The sequence below is a fragment of the Cyrtonyx montezumae genome, unplaced genomic scaffold, assembly GCF_038088225.1.
Source record: "Cyrtonyx montezumae isolate F1298 unplaced genomic scaffold, pur_monq_1.0 scaffold_7, whole genome shotgun sequence".
In the NCBI taxonomy this organism is placed as follows: Eukaryota; Metazoa; Chordata; class Aves; order Galliformes; family Odontophoridae; genus Cyrtonyx; species Cyrtonyx montezumae.
Genome location: NW_027072078.1, coordinates 26826749 through 26847241, shown reverse-complemented (window position 1 = coordinate 26847241; position 20493 = coordinate 26826749). Strand labels below are relative to the sequence as shown.

The following is a 20493-nucleotide window of genomic DNA, read 5'->3' as shown; positions in this document are numbered from 1 at the left end:
TTTCCTTTCAGAGAAAGTTGCATTACACACAGAAGACATTACTCCTTTTGAAACCAGTGACACAGACTCATTGCCCTGCATAAGTGGGAATTTAAAGTCAGAATGGGTTTCTTGAATGAACTGCATAAGCATTTCTACTCATTTTGAAAGATATAAGAAAGTTTGGATGGAATGATTGAACAAAAGTCTAAATCACCCTAGAAGATGAAGACAAAGCTAATAAAGATTCCCATCAACATTATATATTACAATTCGGAATGTAAAGACATCAGAATTTACAATATCTTGCTTTTAGAGATTTTAACCCCAAAACTGTATTAAAACAATATTTGAAAGTTTATAGAGAGTATTCTAGTTGAATTCCAATTATGTGCTCTACTTAATATATGGCTTAAGAATTCCATTACCTTGTAGCGTTGGCTGATACATAATGAAGTTGCTTAAATTAAGCATCTGTTACACAAAATCTCAGTCTAAATTATATATACATATGACATGAATATTTGTGTGGTTTTATAGGGAAAAACTGAGCAGGTAGAAGTTCTGCAAGCTTCAAGTCTACCAAATAAATGGTCACACACATGTGTGTGTGACTGTGCTGATGCACTTCAACCACAGCCACAAACATACACATTACATACAAGTTGCCTGTCTCCCCCTCTTGCCAGTTCTTGTCTATTCTGCATGCAACAGCTCTGTTGTTCTGTCTCTCCCTTGGTGTTTCACTGGGAGGAAGGCAAAGACAAAGCACCCCAGGGACATTAGAATGCTCCATAAACACAATTAGAGCATTCAGCCTCTTCATTTAAAGCAAGTACCATATTGCTACCAACATCTGTTTCAGGCTGTACAGGGGCCCATAAACAAACCACACCCTTCTGAACCAGTAGCATCTGTTGATTGTGTTTGCATATTTAGCAGCTACAACAAAGGCATCTCATACTTACTATCAGTTATGCTGCTGTGTATGTTCAGATGGGTTCCTTTGGGAGGCAAATGTTATTTACCTGCAGATGGAGTTCTTAGAGGTGAGCCTGTATGGTATGAGCTGTTTCTGTGCAGTGGGCTCTGTACATTTGAGGGGTGCAGTTCATTTGGGCCCACTGGCTAATAGCGCAGGTACCTGACCTGCATAAATAGTAATAATGCAAAGGCCATCCAAGCACCGCCACTGTAAGATCTGTATCGGTATTCCTTCCGCACAGAAAGATGAAACACACTGCAGTTCAATTGCTTTTTACACTTGAAATCCTTCTTTTTCTATTAAGCACTGCTTTCTCAGGAACAGTAGAGCACCTGCAGCCAACTGTTCGCTTGTGAAAAATTAACCACTGAAAATAGTGTCACATTCCTGTAGGGAACAGACTGATCGATAATCAGCAGACTGACTAATGGTTTCCCATGTGAAACTGAGAGGTGCATCAGTATTTCAACACAGATAGAGCAATGTGTAAAATCTGGCTAGAGGTAATACCCTCCAGATAAGTCACAGAACTACGTTTACAGCTGCAAAGAAAGGATCATTCTTTATTTCCTTTAGTAACAGTGTTACCTGCTGAACATCCTGCTGGAAAACACAGAGCTGCAGCCTTTGGTGCAGCCGGACCTTTCGGTGCTGCCAAATGCTCTCCAGGCGCCGCTGGTGATGCAGGACCTCATGTACCACATCCAGCACTTGGTGCACAGCCTTGGAGTAGTTTGCAGTAGCAGTGAGGGATTCTGAATTCCCAGGGCTCAAGGGACGCTGCAGGACATCCAGCAAGGCTTTTCCATCCTGGCTCACCTGAGTGAAGAAACAAGCCTCCTTCACTGTGCTGAAATTTCAACATTCAAGAGCTGACAAAAAAAAAAAAAACCTAGCTGATTCTTTTTCCCCTGCGTCTCTTCCTTATTTAAGTCAAAAAATAAGAAAGCCCTCATTACATCCCTATTTGACTTACACTTGCATATGTAGTGCTGCCTTTGCTTCCTTGTGGGGCTGCTGTGTCACTCACCAGGACCACGGTACTGCTCTGCTGGGACCATGCAGACACAGTGATCCCAAGACAATGCTACGTTCTGACACACGGGCACTAAGAATTCCTGACATGCACCAGCTGATGACAGGTGGTATTTGCAATAGAGACCTATTTACGTGAGGAAGTGGCATTTTAAGAAAACCACAGATGGCAGAGTCATTCATATTCTGTATGATAAGGGAGAGTCCTTTCATCTAGGATTACTAAGTAGGAATATACATTCTGAGGTGTGACATTCTGATTCTGTATCTCATTCAGTGGTACTGAAAAATAAATGAGGATAGGATGGTGACTCTTCTGTTCCTCAGGAGTGCTCAGAGGCATCTATAGCCTCCAGTTTCAATAGGCTACAAAGCCTCTGGGCAAATGGAAAGTCCTCTGCACATGTGCAACCTTTTTTTTGTGCATACTGAAACACATTTGCAGATGCAAAGGCATTCGGGCACTAAAAAAACCAGAATGGCAGATTATTTTTTTTAATGCCAGATTATACCTAAAAAAAACAACCAAACAAAACAACTCCACCCTAACAAAAACACTATTAACAAGTGCATGCTTGCATAGGTTCTCTAAAAAACGTCACCTTGAAATGTTTTTCAGCTAAAGATTGCAAACTTCAAATATTTTGTTCAACAGCAACATTAAATAAAGACAGTACTGGAATCCCTCTCTTTTCTCAGCCAGCTCTCCTCCTTTCCCTTAGAAACAAACTGCAGAGAAAAGACAAGTTTTCCTGGAAATGCGTTTTCATTTCTATGCAATCACAGCTACCAACCTGGCTAGAGAATAGTTTGAAGAATGCTTTCCATCCAGCTTGAACACTGATCATTTTCAAACTGATCTCAAGGATTTTCTAGTCTAATATCTCCATATTATGAGTTGCTTGTTCAAATGTAGCAAATGCTACATTGTAGAATCCTAAACCTGAGTCTTTTGGCAAGCCACGCCATGTCCCAGGCTGATACAGCAGTAGATGTGTGGTGCAATTGCAGAGAAATGAAGAGAGCCTCTGAGAATTCGACTGGCAGAACTGGGAGTCAACTCTCATCACATTAGGTTACTATTAGGTGGGCTTACACAAATCCTTGGAGATTTTTAAAAATATTCAGGGTAATTCAGAATTAGATCAGGAAATAAATGGAGAGCCTGCAGGGAGAGGATTTCCATACTCAGATTTGGTTGCTGCCAAAAACCAGCTGGTGCAATCTGCACAGCCTGAAGCCTGCTGGGGTCATGGAGGAAGCAGTCACAGCCACAGCAGTGCACAGTGGGAATATGGGGGGGGGATTTTAGCAGGGAACACTGAGGCACAGGTGTTTCCCTGGCAACCTGGTGGAGGTGGCAATGGCTGCTAGGAAGGAAGCAGCAGCATCTAGGCAGGGAAGGAGGCACGGCAGGCTGCATCTTATTTTATCTATGAGAAGATAATTAGCAACAATCTAGTCACTGGGAATAGGAAATCAAGGCTATGCACAGATGTGGGAGCAGCTTATAAGATGTGAAACTCACTCTTTCCACTGACTAACTTTGCCATGTGAATTCACTGCAGGCCTGATCCCACCATTTGGGGTCTCAGTTCGTCTGAATCTAGTATTTGTTCCTGTTGTCTGTCCAAAAAGCCTCAGAGATTACAAGATTTTTCTCTGACATGCAACCTTGCAGTCACTCTCTGCACAGAGATAAGTGCCAGATATCAAATGCCTGAGTTCTGTTAATAATCATTAACTTATAGGAAAGGCTATTACAAACATTCTCCTGTTCTGCAACTTACAAGCTTGTCCTGTCACAATGAAGGCAATCTGCAGTAAACATATGTCAAGCAGCACAGGGATAGACAACTAGTGATGCTCAATATTTCCAAAGACTTCATACGTATTTCAGGACTTCATATCTTTACATTTTACAGAAAGGAAGGGAACAGCTGCACAAATGGAGGAACTATCCGCTCTGCATTTCTTGTAATTTCTGCTTTTCCTTTTGAACTGAAAAAAATAATCACAAAATCTCTTTTCATGTGAATATTCTGGAGTTTTCAAGGACTGCACAAGGTCACAAGCGTCAAGAGCCCAGTGTAGTTGCACTTACATCTCACAACAAATTTTTAGGAGGTGTAGCAAAAGCCTTAAACTTAATGGACTTGCAGCCAGTTCTACCCAAAGTAAAAGAAAGAGCATCACTTCATTTTCAGAAGAAGGAAGAAGACGTGTTCTGTCAACAGCCCTGCTTGGTGTTAACTGCAAGCAGAAGGAATTGCTTGGCTGTGGGTCGCATATCGAGCCCAGAATCTCCACCTTCAATATTTCTGAGCTTCACTTAGAGTCAAAAAAGGAAGGAGGTGAATAATTATGGCTACAGCCACAGTAAAAAGGAAAACAAAGAATTTCCCTAAGATTCCTCAGGCATCTCTTCTTAAATTTCTGCAGAATATCTAAGATACTTCCTTATACTCTATAACAGAACAGAAAAAAAAACTCTATATCCAAATTCAAATGCTTATTCCAATGAACATCCATTTTATTACAAATATCTTACTATTACAGAAATAGAAACAGATTTTCAATGACTGCAGGAAAAGAAAGGAAAGTGAAAGCTACAATTTTCAGCCCAAATTAGAGAGATCCTAGAAAAGAAACATTAATTTCTATGGGCAAGAGACAATGTCTAGATGCGAGAAACGAGCACGTGGTTAGGAGGCAGGACTCATAAGTCTAATCCAAGCTTTTCAGCTCTCTATGTAACTGTGGGCAAAGGAATGAACATTTCTGAAATAACAGACTGCAACCTTTCTGGCAGTTCTACAGAATGCCTAAAAACGTGCTTATTAGTGAAATAATGTAAAAATGCTTTAAACAGCTGTGCCTATGACAATTTATAGCTTTCTGAGGAAGCATCAGCAAAAGCAATATGCATATTAAAGGATGCTTTTGTAATGCGTTTTCAATAATTCTCATTTCACAAAAGCTAAGACTGAGGCTGCTAAGCTAATGCGAGTTTCAAACAATATTATTTGTCAGAGATACTTTAAAGTGCAGTCAGAGAGCCCTAGTTTCTGACTAGACATGTGCATAAAATTTACAGTACCAACCAGAGGCCAATAGGAATGTTCTGTGTTTGCTCACATAACCTGCTGTTCCTGAAAAGATCAAGTACCGAATGAGAAATTGCACTTCATGATTGCAACCCAGAATTGCTTTTTCTAATGATTAACATCCAAATCATTTATGCTGTTTAGAAAACAGATACTACTATTTAACATCATTTACATTCTTCATCTTTTCTTTATGGGGGTTTGTCCCTGAGATTGTCCTGGTGTGCCTTGCAAGCAGATTGCTGAGAGTCTCCAGACCGAAGTAGATAGTTCTGATTTCTTTGAAAGAGTTGCAATAGGGGAAACCAACACACATTTACTATTACTTTATTATTATTATTATTATTTTTAGAAAAGCTAACTTCCCAAATGTTGTCAAGTACCTGTTTGGACTTAACAGACACTCACATTCTCCTCTGTGAAGCACATACCTCTGTGTAAGCCTGTGTTACTTGTTCATACAGGGACTGATGATGATGGATAGCCAGCTCCAGGTCTTGCATTTCTGAGGGGAGGCCTCCTTCACTGCACATTTTACACCAGGCATCCACACCTGAAAGGAACTGAATTACAGAAACAATGAGCAACAGCAACACAGAAAGACACCAGCTTTAGAAAACAGTAGAATGCCACAGAAAATTGCAGCCTGAACCAAAGAAAACATAAGAGTTATAAAGGGGTCCTTTTGGACACCTTGGAAAAGCATATTCCTTTTACATCCTGAAGAGCATCTCTATCCATAGGAATGTTTTCTTTTAACTTTGAATTAAAAAAAAAAAAAAGCTTCTTTAACTAGGCTCAGAAAACACCCATTCTAAGAGTCTTTGCATGTCAAGCAGGGAGTCTGCAACATTTGGAAAAAATCCACATCAGTGTGAAGCACAGGAGGATCCAGCTGTATTTGCCATCATCTCAGTCGTCAAACATCCCTTGGTCACTCACCTGTACTTAACTCTAATTTGGGCAATAGAAAACCCCCATTAAAATCAATGCTGACATTCATTTCAGTGAGAAGCAGACAGTCTTTACTCAAGCAGCTCCCAGCCCACGGCCAGCTCAGTGGGATTGCTAATAGGATACCAAGGCTTTAACCTCTGGGTCACACATTTGGTACTGGCCCAGGTCAGCAGTGATCAGATACTATTACCATCTGATGGCTGTTAAGCAGCCAATTCAAAATGAGCTCATGGTCTCAGTCCAGTTCCTGGTGGGCAGAGATCCACAAAAAGGGAGAAAAAAAGGCACTGTCACAGCAATTGATATGGTTTAGCACCTTGGTTGGAAGCCTTAACAGAGAGCCAGAAATTGAGCAGGCTTGGGGAGCAGAGGGATGGAAAAAAATTTCCACTCTTAAAAGCCTCCAAAGCAGTGTTGATGCTCTTTAGCAGAACAAACTGGGAAAGGTGCTGCCTATTCTGTAAAAGAAAGGTGGAATTTAGTCTCTAAGGTTCCCATCCTCTTTTTCCTTTAAGCAGGGCCTATTCCAATGACACCGTCACTACCGTGCTCGTATTTAATCTGTACTAACTGCCTGATGCCACATCATTACTACTAATTCATGTTTTCTCTTCCTCCATCTTTCTGCTAAACCAGGCTGCCATACTTCAGGGCTACTTAGAGAAAATGAACAGTTTATTATAAAACAGATACAGTGCCTCATGGGATGAACTTGTAACACCACAACACTAAACTGTGATCACAGCTTTATGTGCTCCTCTAGTGCTCGCCAGTGGCTTTTTAGTAAAGCACTCCTCATAGCGTGAAGAGCTATGAGATTCAAAGTAAGGAATTTCAATTCCACTTGGGCATCAGCACCCTTTTTTATTAGCAATGTAATGCTATTCACTATGCGGCTGCGTGATCAAGGCTATAAAGTGTTTGCATTGCAAATACAGGGATTCAATGATAAAGTCCTAAGCATTCATACCTACAAGGTGCAAACCTACCAGTGAGAACTAGGTTTCCTAGGAGACTAGAGGCAAGGACAGCAGGTTCTCTTGTGTTAATCTGACTCCTGATCTGTGAGATTCAGACTCCTGGTCTGTCTCTTCAGATGAAATTCCCAAACACCTCTCCATAAAGCTGAAGTTGTCATCATTTTTGCTGAGCTAGTGGAATTCACATCATTTCCTAGTCAGTTTTAAGGGCACGGAGCTGAGGCCAATCCCTTCTGGGGCTGTTACATGAACCTCTTGGTTGACATGGTGAACAAAGGACCTCTACACCTTATGGATCTGTGTTTCTACTGCCAGAATCACACGGTTACAGCTCTTATCTGAATAGCTGAATTCTGTCCATTTTTATATAAGCTCCTACAGTCTTGTTACACCTATGTTGCCATACTCCCAGAGCATGCTTTCTGTGAAGATTCTATGCACATCATCGCATTTCTGCTTGGTTGTCTCACATCTATCTTTCTTCTGTATATCTATTGTACACAGACAATGTAATAGCAGTATCTAGAACAGCAGTCCCACTACTAACATAGCGGATGTCTTCTCTTTTAAGGAGCTGTAAGAAATGCAGCCTGTGTGTGGAGTTCCTGAAGGGAGACTAAGTTATGTTTTAAGGATTTCTGACAAGTATTACTTCATACCATTAGACTATCAATCTGGGTATTTTGTTTAAAAACAAACAAACAAGCAGCTATGTTCATATTTATTGTCACTTACTGTGGTGGAACCAAGCAACTTTATTCTGTATAACTCTTCATGCTAGAAACATATTCATGTGATAAAATCATTGTTTGAGTTCAAAAAAAGACACTTTTACAGTTATGACTGTGAGGTTGGAACAGAAACAAGGACCAATATAATTGAAGTTAATTGCTTAAATTTCTAGTTAGCCCATAGCCTTGAATAGCTCCTACTGGGAGCATAAAAGCTGAAATGACAGACTCCAATAATTGTACAGATGTTTCAAGACCTGAAGAAAGATTAAGAAAAATCTCTCCCAAAAATAAAAACTTTCCTAAGATACCTTTGTGCCTCTAACTTAATTAAGTAACTTTAAGGTAACAGCCCACAATTACTACTGGCTCATAATCTGTCACAAATGCTCTATTAGTCCCAGTACTAGTGGATTCTTAGGCCACTTCTCACTGACTCTCCTCCATGACTCCTATTCTGAGTCACATGGAAGCTCTAAAATCCAGCTCTGACATTTTGTAGTCAAAAAATCATATTTTGTTTTTGGAGGGGTGCAGGGTATGAGACTAACTGCATATTTCCTGACACTCTTTCTAGAACTTCCTTTCCCTATTTAACGCTGAAGTTACCCTGCATCTTAAAGATGGCAGCTGTCTTTTTCTTTCCTTCCTTTCCCCAATTCTTCCTGCCTTTTTTTCCTTTTCCTCACTTTTCCATTTCCTTCCCTCAACCAGCAGAGTGCTGAGGGATCCAGGCAGAGATGAGCACACTAGTGTTTCTGGTTATGAACAGAGCTAATACGAATGGCCACAGGTCAGATTTCAGAAAATCACCATAAGTATATAGTGTATGCACTCAACACCTACCCCTTTAAATAGTAATTCTGCTTGTGCACTTCTGAGAGTAGACTCTGATCCAGAATTAAATGGTTTACATCTCTCAGCTGATTTAAGATATTAATTTGTTTGTTCTGACAGGATCTGTAGAGTGAGTACCTTATTGATACTTCAGCACACATTCAGAGATTACAGCCAAGAAAGAAAGGACACCTGGTATGCTTGCTTCCCTCATTTGACAGTCAATGGGCCAAAACTTCCTCTGGTGCAACTCAGAATAGTTCTCCCAGAATCAAAAGAATTAAAAAGCCTGTAACAGGTTGCCCAGAGAGGTTGTGGATGCCCCATCCCTGGAAATATTCAAGGCAAAACTGGACGTGGCTCTGGACAGCCTGGTCTAGAAATTAGGGACCCTGCCCACAGCAGGAGGGTTGAAACAAGATCATCTTCAAAGTCCTTTTCAACTTAGGCCATTCCATGATTCTATGAAAATAATGCTGAGATAAGGCATGTTTTCCTATATTCCCTTGCAACTTAGAATAGCCTCAGATATACCAAAATATACAAGCAGGTTCTACTTTACACTAGAACCTATCTCCATGCTAGGATGAGAAGAATAAATAACAAATATTTGTAGCAGGCAGCATTAAGGGATATGTGGATAACTTCACTAAGTATCCTGAGTGGTGCCTTCACCTGAACACAGCAAATGTTTGGAACTTAGTTTACGAACTTTTGATCAAGCACACATGCTGAAGGAAGCTTGACTGGAGGCTATGTTAGCAAGATTCATATTTTCTTTCCTTACTTTCTCTTCTTATTTTTTTTTCTGCCTCATTTTTTTTGTCTTTTTTTTTTTTATAATGGTCAGATATGTATAAAATGTATTTGAATAAATTAAGGAGGACACATGCATAAACTAAAACACACAGGCAGAGAATAAGGAAAATAAAGAAACAAAGCAAAAACCAAGCTTTGATACAGGAACTCATTCAGCCAAGTTCAATTCCACATGCCACATGTATCTGCTATGAGAGCTGGGAAAGCAATGTGATTCTGAGGCATGTGAAGACAGATGTAAGGTTCAATTCCCTGCACAGTTGACTCAGCCTTTCATCTTTCCAAGACAGACAAATCGTATTCTGTGCAGTGTGCTGTGTGGGGTCTTTAGGAAGAGACCTTGAAAAACAAGTTATTTCCTGCTCAGCTTGCATATTATGAGATCGGAGAACTTTTCATAAATCTCTATCCCAAGCCAAGAATTTCCTTGCTGGCTGTGGTGTGCCAAAGGCTGAAAGATTATGATCCTACAAGACTTGCTTCCTGTTGGCATCACAGAGAACTTCAATCACTAGGAAGCACTGAATAAAGAGATGGTAGCAGCTTATCATGCTGGAGAAGGAAAGAATCTGCATAGCAGACTGGTATGAGGCATGCTGTGGGAAAACTGGTTGGATCTGCATTGAGACTTCCATTACCAACAGAACAAAGGGAGCGAAAATCAAGATTTGATCTGCAGCAGAGGAAGCTGTGGCTTTATCTACATCTTTGCTTCAGAGATTTAAACCTTATTTATTATAAATTGAGGAAACCCTGATTTTAATTATAAAGCAAAACCAACACAAAAACCACAACCTTTAGTGGTGCCTATAATAAAGGATCACATTGGGAATGAATGCTCAATAGATCACAGGCTGAGTTATAAACCAAATCTCAACCACTTCACTTTTTAGTCATTTGATCTCTGTATGGTATAAGTTATTAGAGTGCAAGACATTGGTTTACACTACCAGATTAACTGAAGCAAGAACAACACTTTAGTCTTGGCTAATGGACACAGTGACTCCCACTTCTCGTTTTTTCCCCAACAGTCTGAGCATGTAGTCTTCAGATCAGCACTTATCTCTCGCTGAGTTGTCTCTTATTTCAAGAGAAGAGCAACTGCTGTTCAGAATTAGCAAATTCCCCTGTCTGCTTAATAATGAGAGACTGGCCACTGTCAGGCAGCACAAATATATTTTTTCTATAAAAGTTCCTTTCACAGAATTGCCAAGGAAGAACTATTTTTTTTTCAGACACATCCATTCAATTGTATAGAAAACAAAAGAGCCAAAGCTGAAAGTAACATTAGTCTATTTTTTTTTGGCTGAGGCAAAATATCCACTCTGCCAGTGTTCAAAGAGTAAGATGACAAAAAATCTCACCTCCTGCTGACAGGCAGCTCAGTACAGCTATTTGTTTTATTGTCTTTCATCCTATAAAACACCTTAGCAACTCCTCATAAATTGCAAATAAGATTGACACTTCAGAAAAACATGGGACTGCTCAAAAAAAAAAAAAAAAAACAACCAACAACAAGTACCATGCCAAACAAACAATAACTAATTCATTCATAAATCTTAAACCATTCTCTCTCTGTATATAGACTGGATATAATTTTTTTTTTTGCGAACATAAAATGTTTGGTGAAGATCAATACAAAGTCTGCACCTAAACTTTACAGTGCCCACTGTACAGAGGTGAAAGTACGTGAACCAGAGATCTTGTTAGGATACCAGGCCCATCAGTGCCTGTGCCTACATCATTAGGTGCCCGGTAAGGTGGGTAATTGCTCCATGCTATGGCCTGTTTTAGTAGAAGGAAAAGAAAAAAACAAAGAAAAATCCAAGATGATCATTTGATTAGAATCAAATAAAAGAAATTCTTCACAGTTTAAGCTAAACATTTCCATATGTGTATTCTTTCTTATGAGGCATAATTTCTGGCTTAAAAGTAGTCAGCCACTTGCAACGTGGGCATTATATGAATATCAGGCACAGACACTTAGCTTTAACAGAAGCTATTTGGAAAAAACAAGTGCACAACAGCATGAAGAGAGCTCCCAAAGCAGTATGTTTAAATGGGAAATGAATACAATCAGCAACATATCATTTTGGAGGCTGTGGATGACACTGCCAGTCTTGGATGGACTGTTGTACCACACAACTGTACGGTCCTGTTTTGGCACTTCTAGCTTAGAGTCAATGAAAGTTGGACTGCATGGGCAACGTTTTCCTAGCAATGGCATTATCATAGCAGCTGTAGAACAGAGGATCACCTCTGCTGGTGGGAATTTTTATAAGAATGGCATGCAGGCTCTTGTACATAGCTGGTGAAAATGCATAGTTAATGGTAGTGACTACATTGCCCAATAGTTTTTTGTTACTGAGAATTTGCTCTATCAAATGCTATTATTGTGCTCTTTGTTGTAGCTTCCATGGAAATAAAGAGGAAGCATTACAGAGCAATCCACATACATGTGAATGCTGATATTTAGTGTTTGCCTGACCATCGTATTCTTGACTTTATCCAAAATACCGATTAAAAAAATTAGGCAATAGAAATAAGGCAGCATGTTATTGCATAAACACAATTCAGTAATCATTAGATTCCTTCTCATCAGTAAGGCCTGAAAGTTTCTTATCCACTCAAGGAATGCATGCTAATTTCTATGGGGGATATGCTGTTCTTTGTGTTTGAGACACTACTCCAGTAAGAACAAGAATCAGCCTAACTGCAAATAAGCAAAAAAACATCAGGTAGTAACTGCAGCATCACTGTTATCAAGTTGGCAGCAGTTCTCCTTGGAAATCACAAAAGTAGCTCACCTGTTCGGCTTTCTGGTGAAAGACAGCAGACATGGCTAAGATGGTGCTGCGTTCATCCAGAGCTGCAGCAAAACTCTTCCATTCTTGATCCAGCTGTGTAGAAATTTGTTTAATTTGCTGGGAAGCATAATGACCTGCCTCAGAAAGCCTGGATGCAACAGACATGATCCGATTGATGTTGACATAGGCGTTCTGAAAATTAGAAAGCATACATGAACAAAGAGCAGGAAGAACCGTGACCACCCTCTGCCTTCATCACAAATTCCAAACACCATCAGGTGGAGCAAAGCTGAGCAGTTTGAGAGTAATCAACCATCCTTTTAAATATGCACGAATAGCAGTCATACTACCTTCCACTCTACAAACGCATCTCACAGGAATTTTTTTGGAATATCTGTGCCATTATCTACCACTTTGTTATCTCTTTCTCCTCTTATTTAGTTTGTTTGTTTCCATATGTGTTTATGTAAACTCATTTGCCATACACAAGCCATTTACTCATCTGTTAGGGTTTACTCATTGCTTCTTGATATTTCTATTGAATTACTCCATATTTTTCAAAGCTAAGTCCACATACTTATAAAGGAAATGTTTGCTTTCTGTCCTGTGAAGACTCTCTAACAATCCTTTCTTGACACACAGCATCAACAAACAGAAAAGGCTGTAGAGAATTTAAAGGAGCCCATAAAGATATTCTATAGAAAAATAAGTTTCCATGGAAATTACTGTCTTTCTCAAAAATTTCATTTGGTTAGAAGCTGTCAGACTAATTTTAAAGAAATAAACTTTTATTTTCTTTCCTCCCTGCACAGTTAGAAGAAAACTGATGAAAGTTATTCTGGAATTTAAAAAACTACCGTGATTTTATTATGGTTGGTGGTCAAAATTCCAAACACCTCTAACTGCAACTTTAATAAACATTTAAGCCTTTATCTCAGAAAGTCTTCTTGATTGAGGCTGAGCCAAACAATGTTATAAGTTAACAGGTCAGTAATTACGGTGAAAAACAGTGTAGTGACAGTACAATTGCAAAAACCTAAAGATGTGGAGCATTGTCATGTTTGAAGAAAAGAAGAAGTTGAAATCAGTAAGCTTTGATTTTGTCAAAAATAGTAGGCTTCTTCCTTTTCTTTTTTTTGCTTTTCCCTGCAGAATTATCTCAGGTGTTGCAATGCAGTGGGAATCATCCAATAGGAGAACAACAACTTTAAATTCCTTGGTTCTCTGTAGTTACAGCATATGGATGCACTAACTAACTAGTAGAAGGATAGAGGTAAGCTTAGCTGAAATACAGCAGATGTTCCTAGAGTCTGCTTTTTAAGTTCGGGAGATTTCTTCATCGTTATGTCTGTTTGTTATATGTATATACTGAGATGAAGATTTTCATTGAAAATTTCATTTTCCTAGATGAGGCTTTTTCATGGTAGAGTGCCAATCTGTCATGTAGCCAACCCACCAATCCCACTGCTCATCCAACAAAATGCAAGGAGCTGTGTGGCATCACCTGCTCACACCTCTGTTCTCAGTGCACCAAGTGGAACTGGCTTAGGAAACAGAGGCTTCAAAGCTTTCTCCATTGCTTCTGAGTGATGAATGTATCCAAGTGCAGACTATCAAATGTGATATGCTCTTCCATACAGTTCCAATTGGTAGTGCCAAGTGGATACCACCTGCTCTGTGACACAGGTACCCCTTTCTTCCATTTCTGGAAGAAAGAAGATTTTCTCTCTCATATCTCAGTGATTCAGTGAAACTGAAATGGGGCTTGGACACACAATACTGGTCCAAGGTCTCAAAGGAACCAAAGGTACAAGAAAGACCTACCTAAAAATCTGGAATAGCACATCCTACCAGACTTTATGTTTCTTATCTCAGTACACTGTCACCATTACTGGGGAAAGTGGGGACAAGATTGTGAAGGGGATTTGGTCTGCTTCAAAGCTCTCAAGAATACAGTTTTGGAGGGGAAAAAAAAGCAAAAAAAAAAAACATTTAACAGACCACAATCCACAAAAAAATACACTTATTCATGGAGTAGAGTAAAATTGTAAGCCAGTTGCTTCCATCTTTATCTGCCAATATGTCATGTTCCGAGTAAAATGGAACAAAAAATCTACAATGCCAAAATTTAACTGTTGACATTTCACAGAGTTAAAACTTCCTTTCCCTCTGGTTTGTTCATCTCTAAAAACTGAATGGAGAACTTCTGTATTACAGTTACATAGATCTTTTGATCCTGAAAGAGAGCAAATTCAATAGAGTAACCAATGACTGTGACTTTATTTTTCCTTTTGGTTGGAAAAATCCACAACTAGCAGATTCATAGAGAGTTTCACTTTAAATATAACCTAAAGCCTAAGTCCAAGCTTTTTTTTTTCTTTTTTTTCTCCCTGCTGTTTTTCTTCATAGAATACTAGTGTCCCCAAAGAGTACTGCAAGGGATCACTGATTTATGGCTATACAGAATAATAATAGGTGAACTATGAGAAAACTAATATATTAATGTCTAAAAGCAAGGGCAAAAGCACTACAGTTGACGTTCTGATGTACTGAAACTGGGGTACAAACAAGTTTTGGCTAATCTTTATTATTGAGAAAACATGATTTTGCACGTATTTGCAGTTTCCAAAAGCAGTCACCATCTTAAAAGTTAAATTTTCATTCACTTCTTTCAACTGTGAAATTTAGGACAACAGAGGGGACTTTTTGCTCCTAAAGAACACTTGCCAGACAAACACAAGAAAAGAAACATTCCTTCACATGTGCATCAGTATCGTAATATGCATGAGTACTTCTGTTAGGTTAGGGAGGCCAGATGCAATGCCTTTCAAGAGCAGAATACCTCATTTTGTCCATAAAATCTTAGCTCACTCCTGTGAGCTAACCAAGGCCTTGATTCTTATAATTATTGTCTAAAACATAGCTGTTCCTTCCAGTGTTTGTTATCACTCAAGTCCCTAACTCTTGCTAGGATGACAGCCTTTGACAAAAAGCACTGACAGTAGTGGTGATTCAGTTGTGAAATGATCTCCTACAGGGCAGCAAAACACTAATTCAGACCTGATCATCTAAAGGGCATGCTGAGACTTTCCCTCTTAATTAAGTTCTCCAGCTCTTGCTGGAGCCATGCTTTCTTCTATTACGTGTATGTAGAGAACACCTTACACTATAGAAAGAAAAATGAGCAGTGAGAAGCATTAAATTTGCAAGAATCTTGGCTGTGTTTGTCTCCTTCCCTAGAGATATGGTTGAAACACCGCAATGGCAGAGTGAACATGGGGTTTTGCAGATTAATTGAAGGCAAAATTCAATCGTTGAAGAGGAAAAAGAAAGTTCTCACTGTGTTACCATCAGTTTAGAAACCATCTGCGAAGTCAACCTAACAGATAAATCCAAAGCAAAATGTTTCATCTATAAAATAATCTCATGAGATATCTTGAAGACCTTTAAGTTTCTATAAGAAGACCAATTACATTTAGCATGTTGCAGAATAACACTGGATGGCATTTTAGCTCAGCCTACATACAGGAAGATATTGTTCTTTTAATATCAACTACAGGATTTTTTTTCAAAAGACCTTATTAGCCTTTACAAAGTAATTGTAATTTATATGAAATATATCGTGATTTTCTTAAGATGATATGCATCTCCATCTTGTGTCAGACAACTAATTCCTTGACAGCCAGATGGGCAGTGCTGCCAACACTGAGCAGTACTATATTTATGTATGCACCATGGAAAGTGATAATTCACTCTTTAAAGAGGTTAACAGATCCAGGCATAAAACAGTCCTGGCAAAGGAAATACGAGCAACCTCAGTTACAAGAAGTGATACGTATGCCATCTATCCAAGTACAGAGCTATGATCAGTTTGGTAAGAGAAAAGCTCCAGTGCTTCAGTATAACTCAATCAAATTGACTAGATTAATGTGATTCTTCACAAAATAGTGGAGCTAAATATTCATCTTCATGAGAAGAAGTATTGCTTCAGTGTAAATATTATACAGCTGTGATAAAGACCAACATAATTTATTTTGAAACTGAAGTGAAAACAAGCATTGCCTTGAATTACAGGAAGAATATCTATGGTCTTTATTTGAAAGAAAAATACCACACTACAGTTTATTACCTCAAATATATGACTTTTCCACATTCCACATGCCATATTGTTCACTTAAAAGGAAGAATTATTACTGGTTAAAGTAAAATTGTTTTTCCATGAAGGAGCTTTGGTCTATAAGGAAGAGCACATGACAAAAGACATGACCAAATAAACACCACGGGAACTGAGAAAAGCATTGTAACTACTGTTAGTTATGACAGGCCTAAAGAGCATCAGGCACTTACAGAAAGAAAAACAAAATACCTTAAAGATCCAAGATCTGATCCAACTTCTGCTGAAGTCTGTACATTTTTTTCCCCTACAAAACATGCAGCCATCCTCACCTACATGTTCCTCTTCCATATCCTCTCTCAATATCAATTTTAATATATTGAGGGGAAAAAAAGCCAAAACCAAAACAAAAACATCACACAACCCAAAACCTCACAGCCAAGAATGGTATTTTAAGATCTTGTTCGCCATCTAACAGTTGCTGAGACTGACATGTCTGCTTAGAAAAGATCCAGTTAAATTATAAAGCAAATCCTACTAAAATTACAATTATGCAGCAAAACTCCAGAGAAAAAACAAATAGAGTAATCTAGTTTGCCTTGAAGACTCGGAAATCGTAAGATCTATATTTAAAAAGATGCAGTGTCACTTAATCAGGCTTAAAATGCTGTTATTCTTAAACCAATCTCTACATCTTGAGCCTCAAGCACAGTAGCTAAATATTTGTATTGTAATTAGCATGGGAAAGCTAAAAGGCTCATCAGGTATCAATGTTTGTGTTTATTAAAAACCCATTTACTCTTAAATTTTCAGACTTTAGTGGATCAATTTTCCATATCTGGGATGGCAAACAGGTCTGAGGGATACAACACCTATGTTATCATTTATAGTAATGGAACAGGAAAGGTTTCTTGGCATTTTCTCTTTGCAGTCTATGAAAGGAAGAGAGTGAGAAATAATTATAAATGCAAATGAATACACACTTAGTATTCAATTTTCCTGAGCTATTGTTTTCCATCTCACACATTCAGCATTATGTTATTTAATCTCAATCCTTAAACTTAGAAGTATTTATCAGTGGGTAATTTAACACAAGAAGCTTCCAGATGTGTGAAAGCAGTGTACACAAACGTCAGGAGCAGAGATTTTGGAAACAGACACTAGGTCAAAGAACTGCACACCTAGCACAGTGACCAAAGTGCTTCTTAATGCCCTGTGTAAATATCAAATTGGCACATACACCCTGGCCGCTATCTAAGTCTCCAGCAGAGATCAAACAGTGGCAGAAACTGAACCAAAAATGACAGCTGAATAAGAGTTTTGCAGCACTGACTGCATGAGTATGTATTTGTAACATCGCTGACACTATAAAACCATAGTAAAACAAACAAACAATCTTCCTTAAAAAAATTACAGCTGGCTGTGGTCATTGTTTCCTGAAAATCTCTTGGTCATCAGCAAGCCTTTCCTTTGTTGTTACTTCATTGTTGCCCAGCAAACAGTCCTGATGCATATTTCCAGCCTCACTTCCCCGTCAACCAAAGTACAGCTCAGAATCCTGTGTAGGCTTCAGGCATTTAAGATCCTACCACCACCCACAAGAATCACCACCCAAACTCCTCTGTATTTGCTTTGCTCAAGTAAGCCCTAGTCCTAAGTTTGTTGTTGACCATGGCTGGCTCTTGTCTTGAACTACTACAGGGGCTTTATCCTTACTACATTTTGTCTTCCCATATGCTCACAAAGCCCCCATGCATGCCAAGAGATACAGCTATTCTCTGTCACAGGAGCTGGGCTACGGTTAGGAAAGGGTTGCTTTATTTTCAATCTCTTCTTGCTCTTTTTGCATGCTTTCCCTCAGTCAAGTTGACTAGTATGCAGCCCAACACCCTCATGCAGCAAGCTGACATCTCCTGCATGTTAACATGTTCACAATGCTGATTTCTGGGGACAACAAGAGTAGCTGATTTTTTTTTAGCAAGTAATTTACTCCATTTAAAAGCCAGCAATACCAATGACAGCAGAACTACACTGACATAAGAACAGCAGCTCTAGTTCAGTTCAGGTAGATGCAGCTTAAGGTCATATCCCAGACTGATATAGCCACCCTCATGTCTGCTATTCCAGAAGCAGGACACAACCTTCAGCAAGACAGCAGCCCTCTTTAATTCCACAAGGCAGTGCCATCAGGCTGTAGAATCCAACTCACCTGGCAGCCCGTGCAACCTGGGAATTGAAATCCCCTCTGGAAAGGCCACTGGGCAGACATCACTGACACTGTGACCCTTGCCTTTCAGCAAGAGGTTCCTGCACACACTCGTATGTTTCAGCCCAATTAATTAATGCAGAATGGGGTGCCATCCTTCACTTAAATTTAGAGGGTGAAAGTTGAGGGTGCCCAGTACTGACGCACTTCCACATGAATGTTGTGTGTGTAAGACGTGAAGACAATCTTCTTTGCAGTATCACTCATGCTAACCACATGAAACATTTATGCAGTTAACACCAGAGATGGAGCAAAATGGGAGGTACGACACCTGTCCCACTATTCCTCCACAGCAGAAAATAGTTCTAGGCAACAGTATAAGACACATGTTTGGCAGTGGTGAGAGAGCACTGCTAGGAGCCAGGGCCACTGAGAGGTCCCTAGACTCAGCAGGTTCTTTGCAAGCTCTTTGCAAATGTCTCACTTAACAGCGTTTTGCAATCCCAGAAGTTCACCTGGGGACTAACTGAAGAATGAAGAAAATTTGTTTTTCTTCCATTAGGTGGCACCCTCCCTGTCACCCATTATTATTTGATTAACCTTAATTATCTCTTTCCAAGCTTGACTGCAAGTTATTTTTAGAAAATAGTGCTAAGCAGCACCACAAAAGGATAAAGGGAGGTCTTCCAGCTCGACACTTCTGAAATGCTTTCTGAAGGCTTACAACTGAGTTTACATCTATCATAATCCAAATGATTTTTAATGTATTAACCTCCAGGACACATTTATTTGTTAGGATACAGCAAACAGCAGCATTATACAGATGCCACGCTACTCTGCTTTTTGCTGGATGGCAACATTATGGCAATCTTATCAAGTGCTAAAGTAGTGCTCATCACTGTGTTGTATGACTGAAGCAGGGTGTGTGTGCACATTTATAAAACCCACCACAACAATCAAAACATCAATAACTTTTGTCCAGAACAAATACTTTATGCAGTTAAGAATACAAAAAAGAGCACAGCACTTATAAAAAGATAATTACAATTTTTTTAAAATAACAATTAAAAAAAAACCTAAGGTAGGATGAATGGTATTGAAAAGGAATAACTGAGTAACTACAGAAACAGCCAAAATCTCACAGTGGCTACAACTGACAGCTTGATTAGTGCCTTTTTCAAGGTTTTGAGAAGTACCTTAGCAGGGTGTGGGAGAAAAAGCATAAATTATTCAAGGACTACATACAGATCTCGTTAATATCCAGTCATAGAAATGTCACAAACTTAGAAAGTAATGGTATTTGCTCTCCAAAATGTAAACAAATGCCACAGGACATGCTGATCTTAAGTCAAGGAAATAATCATGTCGGTATCTGGGTGAACAGAGCAACACTTCTTCCACAGCCCAGCCTGACTTCCTCTGCTTCACCTCTCATGGGTCCCTTGCACTCTTTGGAATGCTCCTGCACAGATCACACACAGCCCCACTGATCAGAGTATGCCCCCAAACTCACCATTGAATTCATGGCAAAGTGATTGTGCTGCGTCTGTAGGTCAAGGGCATGTTGGTAGCTCACACCAATCTCCGTGTGACTCTGCAGGAACAATTCTTTGTTGTGGCTGATCCAGTCAAACATCTAGAAGCATTCACAGAAAAAAAGTATTAGAGAGGCATGAAAAAAATCTGAGACTGTGCAGAATATAAAACCTCACAGTTCTGAGACAGATTTATATGTAACATGAAAAATAAACACCTCACCAACTCATCTATGTTGCTCCATAGAATCAAAGTTTGGAAAAGACATTAAGATCATCCAGTCAAACTGTCAACTCATCCCTACCCCGCACACTAACTATATTCTGCAGTACCACATCTACATGTTTCTTGAACACATCCAGGGATGGTAACTCCACCACCTCCCTGGGCAGCCTGTTCT

The 20493-nt window shown here is 39.3% G+C and overlaps 1 protein-coding gene across 1 annotated transcript in view; it reads right to left on the bottom strand.

Moving 5' to 3' along the window:
• The window catches only part of KALRN (kalirin RhoGEF kinase), a 425990-nt gene that overhangs the window by 197605 nt on the left and 207892 nt on the right, over positions 1-20493 (bottom strand). Inside the window, exons 6-9 of the mRNA XM_065750707.1 lie at positions 20071-20193; positions 12238-12429; positions 5538-5669; positions 1553-1783 (exon numbers count right to left, since the gene is read on the bottom strand). Coding sequence (XP_065606779.1) covers positions 1553-1783; positions 5538-5669; positions 12238-12429; positions 20071-20193 — 678 coding nt within the window. The remainder of the gene's footprint in view (positions 1-1552; positions 1784-5537; positions 5670-12237; positions 12430-20070; positions 20194-20493) is intronic.